At 53.4% G+C, this 27,223-nt stretch overlaps 10 protein-coding genes across 10 annotated transcripts; 4 read left to right on the top strand and 6 right to left on the bottom strand.

Annotated features, from left to right (window-relative positions):
- Positions 1-902: 902 nt before the first annotated feature.
- Positions 903-2,941, top strand: J4E88_009594 (uncharacterized protein; the record flags this gene model as incomplete). Its single annotated transcript, XM_049403193.1, has 3 exons — positions 903-1,381; positions 1,432-1,445; positions 1,500-2,941. 3 exons carry the CDS (start codon positions 903-905, stop codon positions 2,939-2,941), a joined length of 1,935 nt encoding a protein of 644 aa, XP_049250967.1.
- Positions 2,942-4,227: 1,286 nt separating this feature from the next.
- Positions 4,228-5,289, top strand: J4E88_009595 (uncharacterized protein; the record flags this gene model as incomplete). The annotated part of the gene is made up of 1 exon (XM_049403194.1): positions 4,228-5,289. The coding sequence occupies one exon, from the start codon at positions 4,228-4,230 to the stop codon at positions 5,287-5,289; it is 1,062 nt and encodes a 353-aa protein (XP_049250968.1).
- Positions 5,290-5,765: 476 nt separating this feature from the next.
- On the bottom strand, positions 5,766-8,018 carry J4E88_009596 (uncharacterized protein; the record flags this gene model as incomplete). The annotated part of the gene is made up of 1 exon (XM_049403195.1): positions 5,766-8,018. One exon carries the CDS (start codon positions 8,016-8,018, stop codon positions 5,766-5,768), a length of 2,253 nt encoding a protein of 750 aa, XP_049250969.1.
- Positions 8,019-9,219: 1,201 nt separating this feature from the next.
- Positions 9,220-10,328, bottom strand: NBP35 (cytosolic Fe-S cluster assembly factor nbp35; the record flags this gene model as incomplete). Its single annotated transcript, XM_049403196.1, has 2 exons — positions 9,220-10,169; positions 10,244-10,328. 2 exons carry the CDS (start codon positions 10,326-10,328, stop codon positions 9,220-9,222), a joined length of 1,035 nt encoding a protein of 344 aa, XP_049250970.1.
- Positions 10,329-10,976: 648 nt separating this feature from the next.
- On the bottom strand, positions 10,977-14,281 carry J4E88_009598 (uncharacterized protein; the record flags this gene model as incomplete). Its single annotated transcript, XM_049403197.1, has 3 exons — positions 10,977-11,112; positions 11,165-14,127; positions 14,276-14,281. The coding sequence occupies 3 exons, from the start codon at positions 14,279-14,281 to the stop codon at positions 10,977-10,979; spliced, it is 3,105 nt and encodes a 1,034-aa protein (XP_049250971.1).
- A 1,465-nt stretch (positions 14,282-15,746) lies between these two features.
- Positions 15,747-16,676, top strand: J4E88_009599 (uncharacterized protein; the record flags this gene model as incomplete). The annotated part of the gene is made up of 5 exons (XM_049403198.1): positions 15,747-15,843; positions 15,895-15,982; positions 16,035-16,208; positions 16,257-16,267; positions 16,642-16,676. 5 exons carry the CDS (start codon positions 15,747-15,749, stop codon positions 16,674-16,676), a joined length of 405 nt encoding a protein of 134 aa, XP_049250972.1.
- Positions 16,677-17,626: 950 nt separating this feature from the next.
- On the bottom strand, positions 17,627-18,783 carry J4E88_009600 (uncharacterized protein; the record flags this gene model as incomplete). Its single annotated transcript, XM_049403199.1, has 2 exons — positions 17,627-17,685; positions 17,742-18,783. 2 exons carry the CDS (start codon positions 18,781-18,783, stop codon positions 17,627-17,629), a joined length of 1,101 nt encoding a protein of 366 aa, XP_049250973.1.
- A 1,169-nt stretch (positions 18,784-19,952) lies between these two features.
- J4E88_009601 (uncharacterized protein) lies at positions 19,953-21,772 on the bottom strand (the record flags this gene model as incomplete). Its single annotated transcript, XM_049403200.1, has 3 exons — positions 19,953-20,908; positions 20,964-21,683; positions 21,739-21,772. 3 exons carry the CDS (start codon positions 21,770-21,772, stop codon positions 19,953-19,955), a joined length of 1,710 nt encoding a protein of 569 aa, XP_049250974.1.
- Positions 21,773-24,143: 2,371 nt separating this feature from the next.
- On the bottom strand, positions 24,144-25,193 carry J4E88_009602 (uncharacterized protein; the record flags this gene model as incomplete). Its single annotated transcript, XM_049403201.1, has 3 exons — positions 24,144-24,346; positions 24,396-24,836; positions 24,896-25,193. The coding sequence occupies 3 exons, from the start codon at positions 25,191-25,193 to the stop codon at positions 24,144-24,146; spliced, it is 942 nt and encodes a 313-aa protein (XP_049250975.1).
- Positions 25,194-26,384: 1,191 nt separating this feature from the next.
- Positions 26,385-27,207, top strand: J4E88_009603 (uncharacterized protein; the record flags this gene model as incomplete). Its single annotated transcript, XM_049403202.1, has 2 exons — positions 26,385-26,820; positions 26,873-27,207. 2 exons carry the CDS (start codon positions 26,385-26,387, stop codon positions 27,205-27,207), a joined length of 771 nt encoding a protein of 256 aa, XP_049250976.1.
- Between the last annotated feature and the right edge of the window lie 16 nt (positions 27,208-27,223).

Consider the following 27,223-nt stretch of genomic DNA (forward strand, 5'->3'; position numbering starts at 1 on the left):
TCGGCTTTGAAGACCCTTGCATATTGTGGCTCCAATCGATCCTCCTCACGGGATGGCAAAATCCTCCAATAATCCCTAGGACAGCCTGTAAAGATCTCTATCGGTAACGCCTCCACCACCTTTGTCTAACCATTCATCCTTGGAGACAAATGTGTAGCGCAGTATGTGAGCATCTCCACAGTTCATAGAGACCCAGGGCCTAGTAGAAGCCATACAAATTGATTAGGGTTCCGTTCAAGGTGTTGAGGCATAGCTACAGGATTCGCCCTACACATGCAGAGCCCTGTCTAGTACGATGCTCGGCAGGTGCCCCACTAGCTGCCTGATCCGGAATCTTCTCCAGGAACCGACGCACGGTGCATCCGCTCCAAAGCAGAGGCGGATGCGCGGGACGCCTCCTTAGCGGTCCGTACCTCGATGTATCGGCTGGTGAAGCCTGTTCGAATGTCCATCGCTCAATGGTGTGATCGCCGCGGAACAACTAACCGCGACTCGGCCAACGTGACATGTTCATGGTCCTGGAAGTCTAGACCCTCTTCGCTCCTTAATAAAAAGCGCATGAGCTGTACGGATGAGGCGTGGGCGCGAGATTGGAATTACCATCCTTCGCGTCTTCGATTTCTCTGGGCGGGTGCACAGGATTAAATCCCATACCAACTTTAGACTCTAGACGAGATGGCCTCGCCGTATCTCACCCCACTTTTTCATGCCGATGCTCAAGTGGGAAGACAGTCCCCGAGTGAGCGGCAGATGGGCTCGACCAAGATTACTGATGCGCCGCCACCTGTGCGTTATGAGGGAATTCGTATAAAACCTTGCGTTCGGTACAGGAACGTGGCAGCCAAGGACTCTTCATCCAGCCGCTACTACCCCCGTTTCAACTGCAAGGTTCCTCTTCCAACATGTTGGCGAGGTCCATAACGTTCTCTTTGGCCTATGCCGGTTTCACGGCGGCACAGAGCGCCACACTCGCATTTTCCGTCCCACCTGCTGCTGAGACTCTCGCTACCTATGTCACGCCTGCCAACCTCGCTCTTTTTGGAGTGGAAGCCGTACAGCTGACTGACGATGTTGTCTCCTCGATGCAACAGAGCGCAGAGCTTGCTGAGTATGCTTCCCTCTTAGAGTTTGAGGACAGCTCCAATTCAAGCTTATCTACGCGTACTCGCCGTGCGCGACGATCACTCCGATGCAAGACGATGCCTGGCGATCTCTTGTATCCAGGAAAGCTTTTGTGGGGGGTGTTCGACCTCCTACTCGGTGGTGCTTTAGAGAAGATCGTACCTATAGGCTCTTCTTGCTACAAGACGTCCGAGTACAACAACTACGACCCCGCAAAGTGCGCAGACCTCGTCGAGAATTTCGATTCGGAAGAGATTTAGTAAGTGATAATACTTATGAGCACAATGGCACTTAGACTGACAGGAGTAGCTACAACGACAATGGTGCGCTGATGAATCCCCTGTGGTATGGAATGACATGCCCCATTCCTACTACAGGCAATTTCGCCAATGGCACTTGCACACAGGGAGGATACTCAGAATACGCAGTGAAAGTTAGCAACGTTGCGCAGATTCAGCTGGCTGTCAACTTTGCTCGTACCCTGAACCTTCGCTTGGTTGTGCGCAACACTGGACATGATTATAACGGTCGCTCGGTTGGCAAGGGGGCGCTCAGCATCTGGACTCATGGCCTCAAGGAGATCAAGTATGTCAAAGACTACAAAAGCTCCATGTACAACGGACCAGTCTTCAAAGTCGGCGCGGGCGTTCAAGGCTTCGAGCTCTATGAGGCTGCCGATAAGTATGGTGTCTCCGCCATCGCCGGTATCTGTCCGACCGTCGGTGTAACTGGTGGCTACTCCACGGGCGGTGGCCACAGTCCCCTGATGCAGTTGTTTGGTGTCGGCTCGGATCAGATCATCGCTCTCGAAGTTGTCCTTGCCAGCGGCCGGTTCGTTACCGTTACTCCGGAGATCAACGGTGATCTGTATTGGGCTATGCTTGGCGGCGGTGGCGGTACCTACGGCGTGATCACCTCTGCTGTAGTGAAGGTCCACCGCAAGGTTCCAGTCACTCAGTCCTCCTGGACCATCATGACATCCGAGACTGTTACTGCCGAAAAGTTCTGGGAAGCGTTTAGGTTCTTCTTCGACAACATGCCCGCCTACAACCGCGCGAAAACATACTCTTACTTCTCGCTCATGAAGCTCGCACCAGGCATGTATATGTGGTCGATGGGTCCTTTCTTTGCCACGGACAAGACTGTCGAGGAGTACGAGGCTCTCATCAAGCCCTTTTACGAAAAGTGCGCCTCACTTGGTATTGAGCTCAATCCCAAGACAACCTACCACGACAGCTTCTACCCTGCCTACAAGGCCACATTCGGTACATTCAACTATCATATTGGTGCCGCTACCGGTATTGCGTCGAACCGTTTGTTGACATCCGACAATTGGGAGAACGCTGAGATACGCAACCAAACGATGGTCGCCATCCAGCACGTCGTCGAGACCGCCGTCATGATCAACATGTACCATCAGCGCCCCGTCGAACAGGACAACAAGGACATCAACTCCGTCAATCCAGCGTTCCGAAACGAAGAGAGCCAGATGGTCATCATCAATTCGGTCGCTGAGGAAACCGCCGCGGGATGGCAGGCGGCCGTCGAAAAGATCACCACTCAGGTCATGGCTCCTCTTCGTGAAGTGTCGCCCGCTGGCGGCGCCTATGGAAATGAGGCCGACATCGCCGAGCCCAACTGGCAGCAATCTTTCTGGGGCTCAAATTACCCGAGGCTCCAGCAGATCAAAAAGAAGTATGACCCTGACATGCTCTTCTACGTGCACCACGGGGTTGGTACTGAGGGCTGGACCATCGATGATAATGGTATCATCGGCGCTGGTGTCCAATCGACGGACGGTCCATTGTGTCGCGTATAGTCGGGCTCTAGCTCTGCTCGTCGATCCTGTAGATAATGCAATGCGAATGCGATAGCATCAATGGGAGTGACCTTGATGCGACGTTCCAGGCGCTGACTGTGTACGCGTCACCTATGCCGCATGGCGCCTACGACGACGCTCCTCGACTCATCTGATGGTGACCTTCCCGTGTGCCAAGGACTTGATGCGACGAAAGAAAAACGTTGTTTCGAGTTCTCGGCAGTTGTCAGCTGCTTGGGCAGCCGCGGATGATTTCGACAACCGGACTTTGTGGTCAAGAGGGTCCATCATGGCTCTGAGGAGAAGCCGTCGACAAGATTCTATAATTCTCCGTGCTTCACAATGCGATGTGACAAGATAGCGGAAAATGGACCGCGGATTCCGCTCTTTTACGTGTCCGAAGGATTTACCGGTGGGAACTTCTGGGGGGCTGTGCGACACTTATGCTGCAAACGCGGAGTGCGGCCGCGTGCCCGCCCTTTAGCCCTGTCACCTGGTAGACGCTCTTCTAGAAGGTCGAAAGCGGAGGGAAAGTCGATGCGACATGCATAACCATGTCTCGTCGCACGTCCGCACCTATGAGGAGTCGAGACGTGCAGGGAGCCTTGCGGGCGTGTTGCAAGTCATGGTGAGGGCCAGAGTGTCAGGAAAGTGTGTCGGCAGAACATCAGGGCAGGTCTACCCGATTACTCAACCGCGTTCAGTCTGTCACCGCGACAGGCAACGGGACGTAAAACAAACTGAGATCTCGTCCTCCGCCATGGCTTTCTTTCCCACGCCTCCGTCTTGCGATCGTCAGCTGCTTATTGTCCCCATCTGCACCCAAATCTTCGGAAGCCTCAGTATCCGACGCGGAATCCTCAACATTCCCCTCCAGCATGTGCCCCTTCAGTAAGCTTGGCACCTATATCGCTCCGTGATATCGCTAATGTCAAAAGCTTCATTGCCCGCTGGCGAAGGTCCAGCTCGCTTCTCTCCAAGCGCTGTCAAAGACTGGCAGCCGAGGCGAAAGTCCGTCTCCAACGCCTGCGAGCGATGCCGACGCAGGAAGATTCGATGCGACGGCGAGACGCCTTGCTCGACGTGTAAACGTTTTGCAATACAATGCGTGAGAACACAAAAACCAAAAGAAGTTGTTGCATCGTGAGTGCCCGCACCCGTTCAGACGCGTCATCGCGTGGTCACATGATGTCGTGTTCTGATCAAGATGAAGTGAACATCGCGAAGCACTAGAGGGACGAATACATCAGCTCGAGGCACAGCTAGCCAGACATGTCAATGCGCCCATGCACGGTATGGAATCCATCGACCAGAACCTTATGGCTAGCACACCCACATCGTTCGACTGGCAAGGACCCTCGCCCCACCTCAACCTCGATACCACCATACCGGCAACCTTCACAGCCGATGACCTGGATCTCGGCTCCTTCTCGGCTAGGAGTGGCAGCATGCCCTCTATCGCTATAGATGAATGTGAGCCTTTCCCCAACTTCTCCACGCCGTCTTCACCAGTACCTTCATTATGGTTAGGTACCACGCGTGCCTCGTCGCCCGACTCCATGCCACCCGGGTCCGCGCTCCCGCAGTTCGGTGCAACATACTCATCGATGAGTAAACCCATGCCGTCGTCGATCGAACCGCATACGGCGCCTTCTTGGGAGTTCATGGCTCAAGCAAGTAGCAGTCAGTTACAACCGGGTACTACCAGCAGTCGGGCCCACTCTCGCAAGACTTCGACCTCGTCCCAGTCTCAGGCTAGCAATGAGCAAGCCATGTCGCCGATCCCGGAAGTTGAAGATGACATCCTTCCGTTGGCGCCAGCACCGCGATTGCCTCGCCAAGGCATATTCGCAGCCCGCCATACTGAAAGTCCTGGCCCAGCTTCGTCACGATCAAGCTTCACCGATCGCAGTCGCGCAATTGTTACTACACCAATTCCTAGTCGCTTCGAAGCGGAGACTCTGACCACTGAATTCGTACAACACATCGAGTCCTTGGACTACCAAGCTTACTCCATCTCTCCTGGTCTCTTTTCTCGGTTCTGCGAGTCTGTCTACCCAAACACTCAGCGACCTGCAGTCGAAATCTCCGCATCCATGTCGATGGCGCGCTTCCATGTCTTCCTTGCCATGGCCGTTGCGATGAAGGTGAGAATCAAGGATTCGCCGGAGAACACGAATGCTCTCCTCGATACCTGCTACGAGCTTGCTATGCAGCAAGCTTCATCGTCCACATTCTGGCAAGAGACAGGTGGGATGGAAGCTGCTCAACTTTTGGCGCTTTTTGCTTCGCTCCGCAAGCCCTCTACAGAGGAGCCACGTGGTCTTCAACATTCGTTTTCCTGGTGACGACAACTTTCCTTGCTTTGCTTTCTCCCGTTACGACTGTATGCCACTGCTTTCCTTCCGTTTGTTTCTGACATTCTTCAAAAGTCCAATCATTCATACATCATGTACATAAACAGCAGTGTTTACGAACCAAACTTTTTTGCGAGCGCAATAGATACCATTCGATTCGCGAAACTCCGACATGCTCGAGTGGGGCTGTAAGTGCAGAAACTGATGCCCTCGCCATCATAGGACGTCTCCATAGACAAGAGGACTTTTGTTGTACCAACCCAATAATGGGATAACATTACAGACTAGCAGCTAATTAACTACTACTACACATGATTGCTCTATGCCAAGCAACTTTCGAGGGTATAAACCAAAACAAGAAAGCAAAATGAAATCATCCAGTATCTTCCACCACGACCACCTCCCTTCATCTACCGCTTGAGATCTTCTCTATCCAACATCCCAAGCGTGCAACTTATTGGCATAATCTACCACTTCTCGCCACGATCAGCATAAGCCGAGCAATCCAACGCGGGAATGCTGAAGCCGTAGCCATCAGTCCTGCCCTCGCGATCTTGGTTGCTGATCTCCACCCTCAGTGTAACATCCAAGCCATACGGTCCACAAAGACCTGATGGATTGATACCGCCAGCAGCCGGGTGCTGGGTTCCTGCCTTCTCCTCTCCGAGATGGAAACCCAGACGCATGTTGTCTTTCTTGCCAGGGGCAGCGGAGATCTTGGACGCGGCGGTGTTGTTCGTGTTGATGGAGGGCGCTGAGCCGGGAGGTACACCGAGAGTGGAGGGGGTGGGGATCGCGGATTCGCAGATGATGGCGTAGTTGCGCGAAGGCATCGTTGCGTGGTTTGCGGCGGAGGTCTTGGGTTCGATCTTTCCGTCTTTGCCATCGCCCTCGATCTGGGCGGTGGAGCTGCCGTTTGTCGCGTTGACGCCTCCGGGGAGAGCTGGGTCGCGGTCGAAGATTTCGAGAAGCGTCTCGTCGGTCTCCTTGTCGAGGTGATGGATCTTGTTTCGGCGGGCAAGCAAGTTCGCGACAGCTTGTGGTGGGGGCTTGTTGGTGATGGCGGAGCTAATGATGTTGGGCATGTAGCGATGGTCAGCTTCTGCGGGAATCTGGTGTGTCTTAGGGTTGGTGTAGAAACGACCAATGGCTCCAAGATGTACATCTCCACCAAGAATGGTGACACGGGCGGAGAACTTCTTGGAGAATGCCTGCAGGCTGTGCATGAGGTTGCGGCGCTCCTCCTTGTGCTGACGCGCGGTGTAGTGGTCATCCAAGTCATCGAGCAAATCGACCTTGCCATCGAATTGGTTGAAGAAGCCTCCAGCGAAGCCAAAGCGCTTGTTCAGGAACTTGATGGGTGCGATCAACGGCGACTGCAGAATGTTTTCGAGCCAGATCAAGCGAGGGTAGGCAATGGGTACACCGAGCAGCAAGATCATGTGCTTGAGTTCTGGGTTCGCGGTGAATTCGGCATCGAGACGATCGAAGAGCATCTTGTAAGTCTCGGGGTAGTTGACCTGATGCCTAGTACGCTCTGTTCGTGCATCAATACCAGCAAAGGCAATGCGCGCACCGAGCTGGCAGTAAATGCTGCGACTGCGTTCCTCGACATATGGGCCGGGCTTCGAGCCGATAAGGTACGATGGGTCGCCCTCATCGTTGGTCATAACGAAGGTGCTGTCCACCTGTACCGGATCGGCGGGAGTTGTGCCTTCTCCCTGGCCTGTTACATTGGTCGTCTGGGGCGCGTCGGTTGTATAGGTACTCTTTGGAGGAGCAAGGTGGTGCTGGAAGAGGAGGTAGTACTTGTGCGCAACACCACCGATGCCTCTGAAGACAGCGCAGTTCATGAAGTGGTCGGTGTAAGAGCCAAAGCCATCGATGATGTCGTGGTCGTCCCAGATGTTGACCTGAGGAATCTGGCTGTTGGCAGTGGAGAAGGGCTTGTGACCATACCACTTGACGTAGTTGTTGTAGTAGTACTCGTCGCAGTCGGCACGCATCTGCTGGCCGAAGGGGAACTCCCGTCGCTTATGAGGGCTATGTATGTCGGTCCAAGGCTTGAGCGGTCCGTCGACTCGCACTCCGTCGTTATAGATCTGGTCGCCTCCTCCAAGCATGACGTGGAAGGGTCGCTGCTCATGCATTCGGAGGACATCGTTCCACAGAACAGGTCCGGACCAGACGTCCAGGTCGGTGCCAACACTGAAGCCGTTGCAAGAGTGGAACATAATGCGCATCGACTGGGTGATTGAGGGTATGACGAAGTTCTGGGGCTTCTCCTCTTTCATGGTGTCTGTGTATCTGAGGTTCTGGATCTCGTAACGCCATCTTGACTCGAATGGCTGCATGGGAGCATCGATCCTGAAGCGCCAGAAGGCCCTCTTGCTATCCTCGTATAGCTTCTCTCCGTGAAAGTCGCGCGCTTCCACGCTGAACCTCACGTCACCCATATTCTTGTCGACTGCACCAGCTGGGAAGAGTGTGAGCTGGGGGTTTGGCTGTGCATCGTTCGGATTCTGTTGTCCAGGCGTAGCGACGATGAGAACACTTCCGTGCCAGACAGGCTGCCCGGCCTGCTGGTTGCTTGTACGTCTGTAGTTGAGGAGCGGTCCCATGATGACATCCACTGCACCCGAGGTGCTGATGACTTGAGGACCGGCGCCAATGCCTGTCACGCCACTGGGGTCCTCATGTTGTTGGTATTCAGCGGCCATGGTGGTCGTCGGTCGCGAGCAGTGTTCGATAGCGAGAGGTTTGGGGGGATATATGCGCAGACGCGTCTAAGATGTCTACGATCCTGCGCTCCAGTCAGTCTATTGACTCAATTCAGCCAGAGCAAAGGCGTACAATGGCAATGCGCTCAGGGTCCAAGAGTTGGCTTCAGGCGCAGATACGATGCGCGCTGCTAGTAATTTCGCGTTCCTGTCGCGACGGAAACAATTGCACGCCCTGGTGAAGCGCGTGTACTACGGAAACGATAGAGGCGGGGGAGAGTAAGAATTCAGGAAAGGCTGGGGCCAAAATGAAAGCGCCTCTAGCCTCAAAGTCAGGAAAGTTGTTGTGCCTGTGATTGATGGCACCGAGGCGGCAGGGATGGTTGCCGCTAGCCGTGTGGGCCCATGACATCCTCGAGCCTTCCGCGCTGCACTGTGGACCGCGAAGACACGGGACCTATCTCGATCTTCCGCATGGTCTTACACGCCGTCTCCTGGACAGGCCAGTCAATTTTCTTCTCTTTCTCAGCACGCATTCGCAAATCTTGCATCGACTCGCGCAACATCTATGAGCTCATTATCTCTGTCCAAGCCACAGGCCACCCAACCAAGCTTTCGAAACATGCGCCAAGCACCTGCTACGCGTGCCAAGCATCGTGTAGCGTGATACGATGACGCTGATCAATGGCTGTGGTGTGGCTGCCAGTCCACTCATAATTTCCACTGGACAATCTGCCACACGAAGATCCAACGGGGCGGCGCCATTGTGGCAGTGAATGACGACTCCAAGAGAAGCGAAGTGGCTTCGCATACGTCGTGACACTGGGTTGCAGTCACTATGGAATGAAACAGTTAGTTCTATTCAGCAGTGAGTTACATGTTTAGGAAGGCGCGCAAACAATTAGTAGGGAGGAATTGCCTAAGCACATGCTTGTTATCGTTATGTTCATCGCTCTCGCTCTCCCTGATCTCCATGTTCCAGTGTGTCAAGACGAACTTAGTGATCTGCGCTGCTTGCGTCAACCGCCTTCGTAAGTCCTCACATTATTGACGCGGGCCGAATTGCGAATGCTGTACGATGTGTCCAGTAGGTATAGGTTCCTGTAGAAACACGATTATGCCGATACGTAAAGCCATTTGTGCTGTCTGATTTCGTTTCATCCAAGGTTGTATTGCTGTATACCGACTGTGCTCTTTGAGGTCACGCTTCTTCCTCATCCACAGGCAATACTTCTTCTCTGCTCAATCCAATCTCCTCCCCGACTCTCCTAACAACCTCCTTGATAGCAGCGCAAGCCGGGCTGTCCGGGTACGCCGTCAAGAAGCTCTCTCCAAAGTCGCAAGCCATGCCTATCCTTGGATCCAGTGGCACCTTGCCCAAAAATGGTATATTCTGATCCTTCGCTAACCTTGCTGCACCGCCCGTACTCGCTCTGAAGATCTGAGACTCGTGCTTGCAACCCGGGCATACGAACCCGCTCATGTTCTCAACGATGCCCAGTATAGGTATACCCGCTTTCCGGCAAAAGTCGATCTCCTTCCGAACGTCGAGAAGCGAGACTTCTTGGGGTGTGGATACGAGGACTGCGCCGTCGACGCCGCTGGCTTTGAGGAAGGAGTTGACGGAGAGATGCTCGTCGGATGTACCCGGTGGTGTGTCGACGACGAGGAAGTCCAGTTCGCCCCATGTTACGTCCATGAGGAATTTCTTGATCAGCCCGTTCTTCTTTGCGCCGCGCCAGATGACTGCGTCATCGCGGTTTGGTAACATGAACTGTACGCTCATGACTCCTAGGTTCTCGCTGACCCATACTGGTTCCCATCCTTCTCCGCTAACGTGTATTGTCTCTTCTTCTACACCCATCATTTTCGGTATGCTAGGCCCGCAGATGTCTGTATCCATGAGTCCGACAGTCGATGATGGATTCGATGCGAAGCCATGCGAAAGCATTGTGCTGAAGGTCGACTTTCCGACGCCGCCTTTACCGGAGAGTACGAGTATCTTGTGCTTTACGGAGGAGAGGCGCGCGGTTATGATGGGTATGTCGGGATCGGGGCCCTTGGGCGCGGAGGCGCATATCGACTGGTTGGGACATCCAGCGCAGGAGTCCGCTTGACCGGCTGTGAGAGATTCGGGACCGGGGCAGTGTTCTGTCGCGATAGTGTTAGCAGTCTGTTCTCACAGAGTCGCGTACAATGCCGGAGGGGTGGCGGGGCAAACGTACCTGGCTCGGGCGCAACGAGCTTGGGCGCAGCCTTGAGAGGTGCTTCGAAATCGACCTGTACGGGCTCTTCTAGCGAGGGCGCCATGGTGTATGTGGTTATGACTGTAGGTGTGGACGTGAGTGCTACATGGTTGCGTGCTGGAGGAAAGCCCTAGAGGCTTGATAATCAACATCCGTGACAGGGCGGTACCAGTAATGCTTGGCATTTTGCCCCACGGTGTCCCGAGGTCGGCATCCATGACTAGCAAGATCGTACACAAGGATGAATCTCAGCAGATGCGCTTCAGACTACATTAGTATAGGAGTGTAAATTCAACTAAGTCCTATCCCAATGTAGACTTCTCGGTGGGTTTACTTCTTGCGACATCCTGTCCTTGAATGTGGGGTTGACATCACGCAGTTTGACCGACCAACTGAGCTTTGAGATCTAGACCTCGTACCGCGTTGGTGCCGACATCAACCTTACATGTTTCAAAAAGAAGGACAACAAAACAGCGCGGAGGTCGTCGCGGAGATTCTGCCTGTTAGACAACCAAGAATCCTGTGCATGTATTCTCCAACCACGTTTATAGATTTTCGTATGTAGCCCTCTTGGTGTATTGTAGGAGGCAGTGGATGTTGTGAAGTGTCTATTCATGCAAGCTATGCTCGTCTAATTCATGTGAAAATCATCCCTGTCGGGAACCGATCCACTATCCAGTCCATTGCTATCTTCAACCGAAGTGCTGAATGACTACTTCAACTTGACCATGACGTATGGAATCTCAACGTCCTCCTCCTTCTGATCTTCAGCTGTTATCTCGAAGATAACGTTCTTCTGATGCTCCGGTACTGGCTTCCTGCTCACGTGCTCCACAAGCTTGCTCATACTGCCTTTTGTTAGTAACGCGGTGTATACGAAGGGGAATCAATGAAACTTACGTGAGCGGCATCCTATCCTTCAACTTGGATGCAGGATAGAATGATGCGTAAAGCAAACTGACGCCAGAGCTTATCATCTGAATTGACAGACCCTTCTTCTCGAAATGCGCCACGAAGTCCTTGAGGGGGATATCATCCACCTCGAAACGGTCCCATAGCTTATCGATCGTAACTTCGCCATCGTGCCCTTGGTAGGTACCCTTTGGGCTGGCAATCGGCTCACTGAAACCAAAGAATGGCAGGGCCAAGTTGATGAAGCCGTTCTTGTATTGCTCAATGTCCGTCTTGCCGTCGATGATCTTGTACAGCTCAAGGTTGACGAGACCGGTGACCAAAGCCGTCGTGGTGGCAATGGCCGGAATAATCTTACCAGCAATGAACTTGGTCTTGTGTCGGTCGGCCTGCTCGATCTTGTAGTTCTCAGCACGGAGGTTGCTAGCAGCAGTGATGAAGTCGATGTGGTGGTTAGAGTCATCATCCTTCTCGAACTCGACAGGCTCAAGCTTGAATCCAGCAAGAGACTTCGGTGCCGGCAATTGGCTGATAATGCTGTCGAGCGACTCGTTGTCGTCGCCACCAGCCTGGTTGGCATTCGGATCTGGCTCCTTCTCATCGGCCTGGATCTTCACTGTAGGGTCGGGCTGGAAGTCGGGAACGATCATATCGTTGAGAACTTCGATGTAGTGCTCCTTGGACGCATTTGGCTTGATGCCGTAATTGAATGCGTGTAGGGTGGCAGCAGCTTCCACGTAGGTGAAGTGTGTTGGGTTTGAAGAGTCAAACTTCGATGGGTCCGGCGCGCGCTTGGGTCCCGACCAGAATGGCTGACCGGAGCCTGTCTTGGAGTCCTTGGGGAAGTTGTAAAGCAATTGCGCAATTGCGTGGTTGTAGTTCTTCTCGAACTGATGACGGGCCCAGATGATGCAGTCGTCAAACGACAACGGCTTCTCTGTGACCAAGAATTCCCGCAGGGTCTCCAGAGTCTGCTTCTCGTTACCAGACTGCTTCAGCGATGCGCCAAGGTAGTCTGGTTGTGTCAGGTAGAGGTTGACAATCTCCGGACCCTTGACGAACAGCGAATCGAACGACTCCCGCGCCCAGGCAATCGTGTGCTCGATTCGGTTGGGGAAACTCCTTAGTGTGCACATAGGGAACGACTTCTCGGGTGGATCTTGAGATGAAGAGTAAGACTCTGTGATGAACGGCAGGACAACCTGGGTGTTGCCCTTGGTACCGAGAGTACCGCTGTCGAGCAGAGGCTTGCGGAAGAACACACATCGTCGGTCGACGTATGTACGCGCCTCTACATTGTCCAGTGCATTCGTCACACCGTCCAGAGAATTCCAGAACTCTTCGTTGAAGATGTGCTCTGTCTCCGGGCCGACCTTGTCCTGCAGTGTCACGATCTTTCCGCTGAGGTCAGGGTTCATAACCTGGACTGCCTTTGCGGCAGCATCGCTCTTTAGCTTGCCAACATCCGCTGGTCTGAACAAAAATTGTCGGTTCAAGTTGCTCTTCTCGATTTGATCGTTATCAGTGACAGTGATCTTGCCATCAGGGCCAGTGCCAAGACCCATCATCGCCCAGTTCTTCAACATCTCGCAGCCGATGGCACCCGCACCAACGAGGAACTGCTTGACGTTGCTGAGCTTCTTCTGGTATTCCTGTCCCAATACAGCGATTTGACCGTCGTAGCGCGAGCCAATCGGAGCACACTGCTCTTCCGAACGGGTCGTGGAGGTAGGGATTGACTCTAGCGAATCGAAGTAGAGGAACTGAACGATGGGATGGAACTTTCCAGATACTGACTTCAAGACTTCCTGAGCAGCCATGCCACCAAAGAAGGCAGCGACGGGACTGAGGTCACCACGAGCCTGGTAACTGAGCTCTTTGATGAGCTTCTCATCCAGCTCGACCTTCTCCTCGCCCTCGTTTGCGATTTCCTGTGCAATCTTGAAGAGCTCATCCGCGTCGGCTTCATGGTGAGGACGCGGGAACTCGCCCTTGTGGAGGTTCGCAAACTTGTGGATGGCCTGGATACCAACGTGGAGCTGTTGCGGTCGGTCGAACTTTGCGAAGTCGGAGATGAGAAGCTCAGGCTTCTTGAGCTGCTTGCTGAAGGGCTCGAAGTCGATGATCTTGGGCATCTTGACCTGGATGAACTGTCCTCCCTTCTTGTACTCTCCGAGGCCAGATACATCGCCAATGGAGAAGGTGTAAGGCCCCTTGACCTCAATCTTGCGAGGCGCACAGCCGTTGAGGCCCTCCATACCCTCAACTTCTGAGAATGTGACCCAGTCGCCATCCTCCAAGCCGTGTCTTGTCTCGTCTAGTGCCGACACAATACCCTCCTCATCGATACCGGCAATGATGCCGTTGTTGACATTCTCGCCCGTCGGATCACCGATGGTGAAGTTCTTGCCGAAATCGGTGAAGATAGTACCGAACAGTCCGTATGTGTCGGTAATGACTACGTAAATGCCGTTGTCGTGGCAGTAGTCTGCGATCTTGATTTGATCTTCGAGGCGAGTGTCGGTAAGGACAATGACCTGGAACTGCTTCAACTGCGACAAGTCTGATGTCAAATCTCCTCCGCTGAATTCCTGCACAGGTGTGTATGGGTTGAGTTCGGAGACGCGCGGTACGGTGACGGAGGCGCGTGGCTTGCCCACGTCGGCGGGAGTGAGGAAGAACTGCGACGACAGGTCGGCGAGAGCGGCGGGCTTGGGATCGTAGAGTGTCAGCGACTTGACACCGGCTAGGGCGATGTTCTTCGCAATCTCGACACCGAGACCTCGCAGACCAGCAACGAGGACGTTGGAAGAGCCCATGCGCTTCATAGCCTCATGGCCCAGGACATACAGCTGCCTGCTGTAGAGGGACTCATCGATGTCGCCGTTGTTACCGGACGCTTCCTTGAGCTGTTCGACGGCAGTGGCAGGGCTGTCGACCTGCATGTTTTCCTTGGATACGTTAGATTGGGGTCGCACAAGAGTAAAGTTGGTGAAAGGTGTAGAGTGGCGGAGACGCTGGAGACGCCGAGTACATGGTACCAAATGCGGACGCGCAACCGAACAAAGCGCAAGTTAGTAATCAATGGGGCGCACTTACCGCCATGGCTTTCTCTTTCTTGCTGGGACGAGCGTCCTCGTCGACGTGTTTCCGCTTCCCCAGTTTGCCGACGGTCGTGAAGGCTGGACGCTGTCAAATGTGGCGGTCGCGGGCGCCTGGCTCGAGTGTCGCGGGGTGCCCAGGTGTAGGCTGTTGTTTACGGATGTGAAGAAGGACAAACGAGATCAACAGGTTCGTCGCTGGAATGGGTTGAGTGTAGAGGTGTAAATGGAAGGAAGGCAAGGGTGGAAGGCGCAGCAGGGAGGAGGTTATTACGTGAGTACTTGTCACGGCGAAGGTGCTGGAGCTCCACCTAGCGCCATCCCACTTAAATCTTGGCGCAATCGTCACTTCTGCATGGGCCTCGAATCCACTCCTTCACCCCATACCAGGAAAACATCAATCACCTCACAGTCTACGATAGCGGGAAAACGGAAGCCCGCAGACTCCTGGGGGTGATGTAGACTCTTGGGCGATTAATTTCTATGGCCTGCTGAATGCAGATTTCACCCCCTCAACGCTGGGCCTGCTTTAGATTTCGACGCGACTGCGTACTTCACAAGGCATGATCTCCACGTTGATTCCGACTGTCCGTGAAACGCACCGCACATCGCCAACATCAAATCATGATGTTTACCAAAAAGTTCATTTCTGATTTGACGTCTCCGAGCCTTGCGTCGGTCAGCTCTGCCACACCACTCCAAGGAAGGTGCAACGATACCTCGCACTGGCAGCTGTCGCATTCTAGATGGTATATCTTCTTCGATCGGTTCCTTGCTCTGCCATGTTATCAGCATAGGAAACCTAAGAAAGCCCATCATGACACTGACGGTGTGCTTGTCGTAGCCGCCGTTGTTGCCAGAGAGACATCAGACCAACGGCAAGTTGAAGCAGGCCGAACACGATGGCTGCGATGGATTCCGCAGACTGGCTGTCGAAACACATGAAGATATATGCTGATAGAAAATTTGTTTAGGGAAATAAACACTTGTGACTGTTCCGACAGGAATCAGGATGTTTTTCGCCCTCATATATTCCCCGACATTGTACTTTTACGGGCCCAATAGTCGCACCCTGCGCGAGCATAGCGGTATGAGACCATCACGAAGTCCACATGTCAATCACGGATCGACAGGCCGTTTTGTACTTGTACTTGGGGCATGGACCGGGTGTTGAAACTGTACTTTTGTTGACGCTTGTGTGATTGGTTCAGTGTTCCACCAGGCGTGCCTAGGACGTGCACTTTCCTGCACAGTGCGCGTCCAAGCGACGAGGGTGACTCGCCTCTCATCAAGTGTACTCCTATCTGCTGGCTTATTTAACTATTAATCCTACAGAGACATGATGCTTATTTCTCTTTCTTATCCAGGACTAACCAAGAATCCCCACGCTTCGTTTTTCTTTCTCATACTTGAGGTCAACCTTTGAATGATATGCGTATCCCTGTCGCTTGTTGAAGCTTCACGCAATCATGGATCTTGACGAATTCTGGATGTCATTTCTTGGAGAAGCTGCAGAGTCCGAGCTCCAGTTTCCACGTTCAGAAACTTTCTCTGACACTCGAACACGTAAGAAGAGGGCGCCCACACTTCGCGAGAGTGACTGGGCGCCATATAAAGGAAGGATCATACAGCTCTATTTCACTGAAAAGCGTCCTCTCTCCGAAGTCAGAACTTTGATCGAACAAGAGTTCGGGTTCATCGCCACGTATGTTGAGCCTCCCATTGTTCTATCGAACGTTGGCTAACGAGCTACTCAGAGTTCGCCAGTATAGATCTCGCTTGACTCGCTGGAAGCTCGACAAGAACGTCAAACCAGAGGAGATGAAGGCTATAGTCAGACTTCGCCAACAGCGGAGCCTTGTTGAAAGCGACAAGAGGGACCTCAAGTTCCGTGTGAGGGGACAAGAAGTCGAGCCACAAAATATTGAGAGGTGGCTGAAAAGGCACGATGCTATGGAAAGCGCGCTGTATGCTACCAGCTCCGCCGTGTGTAAGTCGCTTCGTGTCGACCATGTCAATTGTGGAGTATTGATGATGAGTAGCTACTCCCTCAGCGGTCAGCTACGAAACCATGTCAGAGACAAGGTCACCACGCACACCTTCAGGGTGTTTTGCTGGAATCGAGGACGACGAAAACGAAGACGAAAACACGAATATCAATGGCTCATCTACTACACCTCGAGATCTTTATAGCTGTCACACCATACCTCAACAGAACGTCAACGGCGACACTGTTAGAACCCCGTGGAGTACCGACGAGTCTCTCATCACATCTCGACAGTTCAACACTGATGCGCAACCGAGGCTTCACATAACGAGGGTCAACAATATGCACTTACATGTGAGATGGCGATATGACTCCAGCGGCCATGGATTTGATCAAGACTTCGAAGATGTAATGCTAGCACTACCACAGAGCAGGGTTAAAGACACCCGCAAGCATATTTGGAAAGCCATGACCAGAATTCTGTTAAGAGTCCTGCTTGCCCCACACTTACATATGGGTCTAATCGTGGGAACGTCCCAACCCCCTGTCTTGGACTTGTATGTCCGCTATGTACCTAGAACTTGGGGAATTCCGGAAACCCTTAATGTCAGAATCCATTTGCCGGTCGGCCCAAATAGCCACAGTAGAGCTCTACCGGGCGACTGCGGGTTAGACTTCAAAGATGACAGACTCTGGATTTGGCAATCGAGAGGTTTCTGGGCTGGACCCGAGAGACTCGGTTTCCACTCAAACATACTATTCGGATGGCGTCTCAGTCGATGCATACGCCTAGACAGCTTCCTCTGGCCTCGCGAAGACGAAGATACGGAAAGGCGACGATTATTCGAGTTACGGTTTGGTTGATTGATCAAACGCCATATATACGCTGGGCAAGCACTTGCCGCCACGGGAAACATAGATTGAGTGCGTCGGAGATAATTGGATGTACACAGGATGAAGCACACGCTTGATCTATCGCAATAATGTTGGGACCCAGATGTAATATTCACAGTTCCTCTTAATTCCATGTCCATATCCATTGCATTCATATACATGTTCCCCAGCATCCCCATTCCATATCTCATATCCACGCATACGCATATCCTCATTAATCGCATACGTCGGAAAAGTAAAAGTCGAAAATCAAAAAGGACATAACACATTCATCGCTTCGCAGTCGTGAGCGAGCTCGCTTCAAACGCCCAAGTAACGCCAGTAGGGCTGACTCTGTCGAAGCCCATGTAACCACTGAGATGAAAACCACCCATGCCATAAGGTACCAGCACGAGGCTAGACACAAGAACTAGAAAGCAAAAAAGACTTTGTACAGTTTTGGAAAGAGATCGGTCGGTGGATAACCGACTATCGTCTCGATGAGTGGCGTGTTCGGCGTGTGTGGCGATCTGAGGAACTTGCGCTGCCTGGGTGGTTGTTAGCACCTGTCTTCCTGAGTGAAATGCAAAATCGGGTTACTTACTTGAACTTGTGTAGTCGCTGTACATGTATGATGTTCCACTGACAGTGGTGCTCTTATCGTCGACCTTGTTGTCGTGTCTCCTCTTGAGACCCAACGCGAGCGCGAGACCACCAAGTCCAGCAGCGAGACCCAGACCCTTCTTGCCGGTGCTGTGCTTCTCAGAGCCGGCGCGCGAAGGACGAGCAGGGCGGCCACCTCCGTACCAGGTGCGTCCGCCAGCAGCGCCGCCGCTGTGGTGGTGCTCTTCGATGTAGGTCTCCTCGTGGGTGTGCTTGCGCTTCTTGCCGAAGCCGAAGATGGCGAGGAGGGTGTCGAAGAGGGCGCGAGCGCAGCAGAAGAGGCAGAGAAGGAGCAGCAGCAATATACCAAGGATAACACCGATAACGATACCGGCAATGGCACCGCCACTGAGTCCACCGTTGCTCTCTTCGGTTGCGACAAGGCCGCCGCCCGCTGCGCCAGTGGGAATGGGTGTTTGGAAGGGCTGGGTCGCGGTCGGTGTGCCGGTGTAGGTAACGACTACAACGCCTGAGCTAGTTGGACGAAGAGGGGCACCGGGTGTGATACCTCCAGAGCTGCCGCCAGCGATCATCGCACACTGGCCGGCCTTCAGACAGTACATGCCAGAGTCGCAGCAGATTCCGCCGCAGGGGTTTTGCGAGTCGCTGCATGTGGCTGTCGCTGTGGCTGGTATGTAGGTGCTACGCGTCTCGGTCTTGGTGACAAGGCCGACAGTCTCGACGTAGGTAGTAGTGTAGTATTCATAGTAGCCGCCTGCCGCTTCGGTGTTGGCACCGCCGCCGCTGGTGTCGCATTGCGCCTGGTTGGCACTGTCGGTATAGCATTTTGCGCCTGAAGGACAGCACAACCAGCCGCCGAAACCGCAGGGGTTGGCGCAGTCTTGCTTCTTGATCAGCTGGGAGCTGTTGTGCAGCGAGGCGAACTCGTCAAAGTGGACGGGGTAGGGCTTTGCGAGAGCCGAGGGCAGATAGGCGAAGGCGATCAGGCCGAGCACGGCGGGAGGAGCGTTGAGAAGCCACATGGTAAAGCGAGCGACTGAGCCTCTCCAAACGCAGCAGAGCAGCGAGGTTTGCTGCGAACGGAATAGACAGGACCGTTTGCAGGAATTGGGGGGAAACGACAGAAGAGGCGCGCTGCAATTCGTAGATATCGTCCAGTCGGCGTGGGAGCGGTGAATGGGTGGGTATCGCTGCTGCGGGGTCGATCCGTTGGCTAGCGCGTCTTTCGTGTCTGCTGGCGTGCGTGACTGGTGCCGGCGTGGTACAGGATGCGAACCACGGAAAAGAAGTCAGTGATGATTGAACTTGGCTATGGAAGGGAGAGGAAGGTGGTAGGATGTGTGTAATCGTGCAGGAGGAGGTGTGCAAGTAAAAAGGGTACACTTAGAATAATCGTGTGGTTGGAAGCCGCGGGAGAGGCTGGGGTGGTTGGGGACCTTCCAACTCCAACTTCAACAACACCGGGGTTATGCGCTTGCGCGATTTTTGAAACTTGGCTAGACGCGGTAGTGGGCACAGAAGTCGTGTCGTTTTCGTGATGTCAATGACTTCGCTATTCGTGAGGAGATGTGTGCTGTCTCACGATGATTCTACGGGGTGTCGTACACAGTGATGCTCAGCGCTCGCTCCGCCTCCGGTTCACCCAGCAACGTCCGTCGCGCCATCACCTGGCCATCCTCCTCGTCTCCGCGCACGTTCACCACCACCACTCGTCATTGCAATCTCCCCCAGAAGGATATGCCCGTGTTGGCCCAAGCTAGCTGCTTGGCCTTGGGCGGTAGTTCCTCAATCATTCTGCCTCGTGCACTTTGCTGGTCCTGCGCATGCAGCCTGCGACGTCGTGCAGTGGTTTGCCTTAGTTGCGAATAGCTTCTTGGTATTTCTATCGTCTTTCCGCAACATCCGGAGAACTATCAACTTGTCGTTTTGGGAGTAGATTCTAGACTCGAGAGTTCCGGCCGGCTATAAATATCATCCGGTACCTGCAGGGCGCGTGTGATGTGTGGGCCGCCTGCTACGTTGTCAAAATGGGGCCTTGCGTGCCGCACATGCCAATCACTACACCGTAAGTCGACAACAGGTACAAGCTGTGACATTCAACACTGCCGAGGATGGAAGGTCACTTCTGACAGACATTGACAACTGGCACTTTCTTTGCCGACAGCTCTGCCACGTCTACCAAAAGATCTTCTCAGCCCTCCCTGTCCAGCCCATACTCTTGGACCATCTTCTCCGCTGCCTTTTGCGCAATCAAATACGCCGTAGCCTGCGAGTGGTTGTTCGTCACAACCGGCGCAACACTCATATCAACAACTCGTAACCCCTCCACTCCCCGAACTCTGAAGTTCTTGTCCACAACTGCCTCTTCATCACCTTCCTTACCCATCTTGCACGTCCCGCAAGCATGCCACACGGTACCCGCATTCTCGCTCGCAAACCGATCTACATCCGCATCTCCCATGGACTCAGGGCCTAGAACCGTGCGCACGATATGCGGCGCGATAGTAGGGTTACCTGTCAGCTTCGTCCATGTGCTGCGGATAGCTTCGCGGAAGATGCGGACGTCGTAGGGGTGCGTGAGGTAGTTCAACGTGATGATTGGCTTGTCGGATGCATTTTTGGACCGCAGTTTGATGGAGCCGCTGGATTGCGGGTTCATGAGAAAAGCGATGAAAGTCATGTATGTGTTTCCTGCCTCCAATTGTGTACCCGGCGGCCACAGTATCGAGTTGTTGATGAACTCGTACGCTGGGACTTGGTCTCTGGACAGGAATTCTTGGAGGTCGCGCGGAAGCGCCGAGTACTCTTCATACGACTCCAAGTCTGGTATTTTGAGGAAGCCGCCCCAGAGCGACGAGTGCTGTAGAGCGAAAGCACCGGTCTGGTCTTTTTTCCATGACTCTTGAGCTGCGGCGATGAGGTCGGGATTGCTGTCAAAGGCGTATTTGTCATTGATTGAGCCTGAGACTTCGACCGTCATGAAGGTGAGGACGTGGTCTTTCAGGTGCTTGCCTACGCCGGGTAAGTCGACTTTGACATCGATACTGAGAGCTTCGAGTTCAGATTTCGGTCCGATGCCGTTGAGGAGTAAGAGCTTGGGTGAGTCGATGGAGCCACCGCAGATTATGACTTCGTTGTTTGCCGTCGCTGCGATCGTGTCAGTGCTCATTACGTCTCTCATCGATGCAGATAGTACACCTACCTTGCCGCCCATCTTCGAGGACGACTCCAGTTACCTTTTTGCCCTCCCATACGAATTTCTCCGCTTTCGCATCTGTCCATACCTCAAGGTTACTAGGCGCGTCCATCAGATGCGCAATTGCACTGGTACTCCTCCCCTCTTTACTATAGCTATGCGGAAATACCATGATGCCCACCGGATCTCCCGAATTAGCATCGCGAACGATCTTTTCTCCAGCAGCAGCCAGTGCCTCCATCTGCGGCACCACACCCTTCTCGAGCACAGGCGGAAGACCAACCTTCAACTGGCCTTTCGTGCCATGAGCGTTCGTGCTCGGGTCAGCGATATGCTTGTAATCTTCTGAGCCGGAAAAGTCATAATTCTCGATGGCTTCGAAAGATCTCTTGACAGATTCCCATTTCCAGCTCTCGTCGTCTACCAGGTCACTCCAGCGATTATAGTCCTCACGACTTCCGTACAGATACACAGCGAAATTCAAAATGGAACTTCCACCTAGGCCTTTTCCCCGCGTGTACGGTATTGTTCTACCGTTCAGAGCGGGTTCGGGCTCGGAGACATAGCCGTGGTCTAGATCAGGTCGGAGCGCTTGCGCATAGTACCGATGGTAGGGTGCGTCGAGGAAATCACCAGAGGGGCTGCTTCCGGCTTCAAGGAGGAGGACAGACGGTTTGCGGGCGGAGTGGGATAGTCGATGGGCAAGAAGGCAACCTGAAGTTCCGCCTAGGAATATGTGTGTTAACATCGATTGATACGTGGCAAGCGAAATGAAGCTTACCTCCTACGATGATGAAGTCGTACGTTGCTACCATGATCCAAGCTTTGCAGTATCCGATGGGGCCAACTACTGTGTGTCGTGACTTCCTAAGTCGGGCGACCACCCTACTTTATATGCATCCCTCCTCGATGCAGGCGCGCTGCACCTCAATTGACGTGCAGCATCAGTAAGACATGCAGGCCGCAGCACATCTCGCTCTGCGTCGGAGAAGCCAATTGCCATACTCTGTACTTGATTGGTCCCGAGGATTTGGAAGAAAGCCAGGTGCGTGTGCATCATACGGATGATCTAACTTGGCTTGGGCATTTCCTTCGCATGTAAGGCGACTTGCCAAGCTGGATTTCAGCTCGCGACTTCGCGATTGCGGGGTATCATGGATGTCAGCAGCGGTGGGTACAACAGTTCATGCAGATCATAGACATAGCTCGAGGCTAGCTGAACAGGTACTAGACTGATCTCCTAACACCTGCCTCACCACTCTTTGGGACGGTTCCAAGGTTGACAGATTTCACAAAATCTGACGAGTATACAACGGGGATAGGTAATGGCTAAAGACTACCCTAACTCCGCTATCTGAGATCATCTCTGGGGATGACATCGGTCATTCTCATGCGACAACCGAGTGACCTCGTTGTGTGTAATCATTGTTGACATCAAACTTGCGGGAATGCTATTCCTCAGCCAGTCTGGCTTTCTAAAAACCCTTTTTCCGTCAAACGCAACCTGTGGCTCTCCAATCTTGGCCGAGGATGGGAAGCACTGCTCGGCATCGCGTTGGTTGGCTGAGCGCCCTTCGTTGTCGGCGCTTGATCCTCGCCCGGCTGTAGCGAGACTTCGATGATGGAGAGGCGAGAATCTTGCGAAACTGCGTGCAACTAGCGCGCGTAAGTCGGGGAGCGAAGCTGCAACAATGGCAAACGAGATTTGGATCGCGATCAGGATATTGACGGCGCTACCAAAGTATCTCATATCGCCTTCTCGTCGTTTGATGAAAGGAATTTGAAGTAAGGCAACGATGCAAACGATGAAACCTAAGCCGAAGACGAGAACAAGGCCAAGCCGTTGCCGGATCCTGAGTTTGGAAAGCTGCCATACGTATGGGATTGGGAGCGCGAAGATCATGCTATCCACAATGCTGTCTCCTATCGCTGCGGAGTAACTGTATAGGGCAGAACTGAAACACTGGGATCCAGTGAAGTCAAGCCAGTTCCTGGTCCATAGCTTGCTGATGTCTTCGCACAAGACTATGAGAACCGTCAGGACTTCGACAAAGTGCGCAAGAGCCAGGACGATGAGGAGGTAGCAGCATCTTCGGAGCGATGCCATCCCCGGTGGGAAGATTCTGAGGTAGTAGGCCAAGACCGAAAAACGCGTAAACGTAACGGCAAAGATGTACGCCACGCGGCGTTCGAAGACGTGCTGTTGAGTGTGAGTATGGTGTGCCACATGTACGATGGAAGTCTTACTTGATAGAAGGGAACTTCCGACATTCGATCGGGACTGACAAAGTGGTCAGTACGGCCCGAAAAGATCTGTGCAGCATGCGCACTCACCCCTTACGATCGTAACCCCAGTTGTCATCTGCACTCATACAAGATATGACGGTACGTGCGAGAGCTGCGGTCTGATTACGATTAGCCTGAGCAAATTACGAGCTTTTCGTAGTAGCAGGTTTGATCCAGACTTTACATACCGTGCCCAAGATGATCAAGATATCATCCGGCGCCATTTTCTTCTTGATCGCTAGCCTTGAGTATACTCTCAGGATAACGGTGCTCAAAGCTAGTACCATCAACGGCACCTCCACCGCCAATGCTGTTCTGATGCCTTTGGTCGCATCTCCAGCATTCATTTGGACCATTGGCTGTGCAATTGTGCCGTGTAACCTCTGATCGTCCGGTATTGTGTACATGGCTGGATACATGCAAATCGGTTCCACGGCGAGATAAGGATGACACCAGCTGGTTTGGTCCAGAACATGAAAGCAAAGTAACGTGTCATCGGCAGAAGAGATCAAAATAGAAAATAGAGGAAAGGTGTCCGTGGCGGGGCCACTTGATGCTGATGTTGGTGTTCGTACGATGGTCGCCAAGCCTTGACTTCTCCTCCAGCTGACGTGCCCATTGAAGCTTACTGAGCACTTTGCGTAAGCCGCCCTACCAATGAGGAGTCGGTTTCAGCTGTGGGCGCATACGACTGCTAGGCTGTGATGCTGACACACCTCCAATTATCAAATGATCGACGTTGCGAAGCTGCAGGGCATATCAAGTGCAAATTGGCGGTGCCAAGTGGGCGGAGCGGGATACGAGACGAGTGAAATTGAGTGATGACAGCGTAAAAGCCGACACGTTAGTTGCTAAATAGCGGTAAAGAGGCCGATCGGCGGCAACTGCGCTCAATTTACCTCAAAAGACATTGTCAATCTTCTCCGTCTGATCGAAATCGTACGCATTGCCAAATGGCCTATTCAGATAATTTTTGAGCAGTTGCTCACTCGAAACGTACGTGGCCGCGGTCTGCAGACCAGTCTTCTCGGGCGACAAGCGTTCAGCAAGCTCTTCCGCCAGTTCGACTTCCATCGAATTTCGATACCATGGCGCGAAGTGTACTGTGAAAAGAAGTCAGTTGAAAGAACCTCAGACCAGCAAGGAACTTACTCATCGCGAGCATAACTCTCGGATCTTCGCTCAGGTTGGGCTTCCCTCCGTGCCAGAGTCTCAGATCGCGAACGATCATGCTACCTTTCTTCACGACCGGCTGAGTGGGTGGCCGAACCTCGCGACGAGCATCGAGCAAATGCTGCTTGATCCTTCCGCTGGCACGATCGCCATGTTCGCCTTCTTGATCGGCAATAGTGGTACCTTGGTGTGTACCGAGCCAGATCTCTGTGGAGCCGTTCTCTGGCGTCATGGTCACGAGAGGAACGTTTACCACGAGGGCGAAAGGGATCGATGGGTGATCAAAGTCTGCATCATTGTGTATCGGCTGCGAGGCTGGTGGCGATAATGCAGTTGGTGGTAGTGCGGTGTTGCCAGAAATGAAGCGCAATGAAGGCCTAGGACCAAGCGTGGTTGAAGTGACTTGCGTCACGATGGGATCTAATCCAAGGTTAGTATGTGTTTAGAGCGTGGCAGGATTTGCTACAATAGACACGTACTGGCGTAGATTTCGTCACTGAACCACTCCTGGGTCATGGGCGGATCTTGTTGAATGTTTCCTTTGTTATAGTTGAAGGGGCTGTCCTTTCTTCCCTGCAATTCGAGTGCATCCTGGACCATCTTCTTGTTCAACCGGTCCAAGACTGCATGGTCAATCATGTCTTCCAACACCACGAGGCCATCGCGAGAGAGCGCTCTGGTAGCGATCTCGAGGTTGCGTTGATTGAGCTCTCCAGCTTTGACTTCAGACGCGGAAGGCACAATGGAAATAGGTGTTGACGAAAGGCGCGGAGACATGGTGGGACGGTGGATGACGCAATGGTCAAGACTGGAATCGTACAAGGAGATGTGTACAACGTGATCGCTTCAAGTGCCACGGTACTAAGCCGAACAGTCTCAGACGTAGTGAGCTTTATATGCTATAACGATCTGGAACATGTAGCGGAACAGACGAAAGCGGTATGGCGAGGCGCTAAACCCAGTACAGGACTGCAGCCGTCTGTGGAGAACCTGGTCACAGGCTGCATGTCGTCGTGAGACGCATGGTGCGGGGAGCTTACTCTATGCTTCGAGTACACCAAGAGAGGGACAAGACGGCACCTCCACTTACGCGGAGAGTAGTCGACGGCGTGTGTTGATGGAGTAGACGATCCGACGTTCTTGGTTTGAAGCTGGAAACGTTTTCCATCAACGCGAGGTCACGCGCCGTCGGGGTGTCGGCGGCATCTCGATAGTGTCGTCGGTCAGGGATGGGTGGTCAGCGGAGGCACAGCACAACGTCTTCGCCTTGCATCGCTGTGCTCCTGCGTGTTTGCGAATTCACTGTGGAGGTCTCGAATGGGGTTTGTATCGAGTGTTGCACCGGTCAAGACAACTCCCTCATGTGCGCGTAATTACGTACAGTGCGTGCCGTCGACCGTCTAGGCAGACATTGGGAGCGCATGGAACTATGCAAACAAAGAAGCCCAGGACAGAAGAGGATTTAGGCAGGCACCGTGGCCCAGAGTCGCGAATCACAGCGCTGGCAGGCGGACGGTTGACCGGGATGGAGTGAGGAGAGATGCGGAAAGCGGCATGACGCGAACCAAGGCAAGACGCCAGGGCCACCATCCCTCCACATTGTTTCCAGCGCCGGGTCCACCAACTCACCAACACACTCTAAACCGCCGCACTGTTTCAGCGAATATAGCAGTTATTGTGTACTTCTTTTCTGTACACGTTTCCCTTGCAGGATTATCGCACACGTCTTCCATACCTTTAATCATCACCACGCGCCTCTACCGCGCTCCTGCGACCATCGCAGTCCACGGACCTCCATCGAACCACGGATACTATCAGCACCGCCCGTCGATCCGCATAAACAAGGCTCTATACTTCCACCGCCATTGGTAACCGGCAGTCTTCGAGCAACACACCAGCTTGACACTTTACGCATACGGCGCACCCGCCCATCACACGACACATACCACATCTACACACATCGCCATTATGCCGTCGCAACGTCGCATGAGGTTCTTTGGCATCCTCATTGTCGTCACAGTCGTCGTCTTGTTCTACATGTCAAGAGGAGCCCACCAAACACAAACATCCGACTTTTACACCAAAACCCAACAAGCCTTACAAGAAAAAGAATACGCAGAAGCGGCGAAGCAGCGCGATGCAGAAAGCGTCGGATCGCGACTCAAAGCCGCCGAAGAGCAGGCAAAGAAGAACGCCGAGGACAAGTACACAGACCACAAAGTCAAGGTGGAAGGGCAGGACCAGAAGAGTGTCGCCGGCCGTGTCAAGATGGACGGCGACAGGGTCCCTGGCGTCGCGCAACAGGGCGGGAAGCCGCGCGATCAAGCAGCCATGATGGAGCATGAGACGCTTGAGGACCACGAAGTCGAGATGGAGCTCAATGCCATCTTGAAGAAGAGTCCAAGTACGTTACTCCTCGCTCATTTGAGCCCTGCGCAGTCACTAACTTATTGCAGTGATCATCTTCTCGAAATCCTACTGCCCCTTCTCAAAGAAAGCGAAACACATCCTGCTCGAGAAGTACAACATCAAGCCCGAACCCTACGTCGTCGAACTCGATAAGAGCCCAATTGGCCAACAACTACAAGCCTTCCTGCACAAGTCAACAGGCCGACGAACAGTGCCTAACATCCTGCTCATGGGCAAGAGCATAGGAGGAGGCGACGACATTGAAGAGCTCGACCAGACGGACACCCTCGTAGCGAAGGTCAAGGAGATTGGCGGCAGCCGCATCACCGAGGTTGAGCATCGCGGCGCCCGTCCGGAGATGCGACGGAAGATGAGGGCGTAGACAACTCTGCGCTGTT

The sequence above is a fragment of the Alternaria novae-zelandiae genome, assembly GCF_023758075.1.
Source record: "Alternaria novae-zelandiae strain BMP 2774 chromosome Unknown scaffold_25, whole genome shotgun sequence".
NCBI classification, from domain to species: Eukaryota; Fungi; Ascomycota; class Dothideomycetes; order Pleosporales; family Pleosporaceae; genus Alternaria; species Alternaria novae-zelandiae.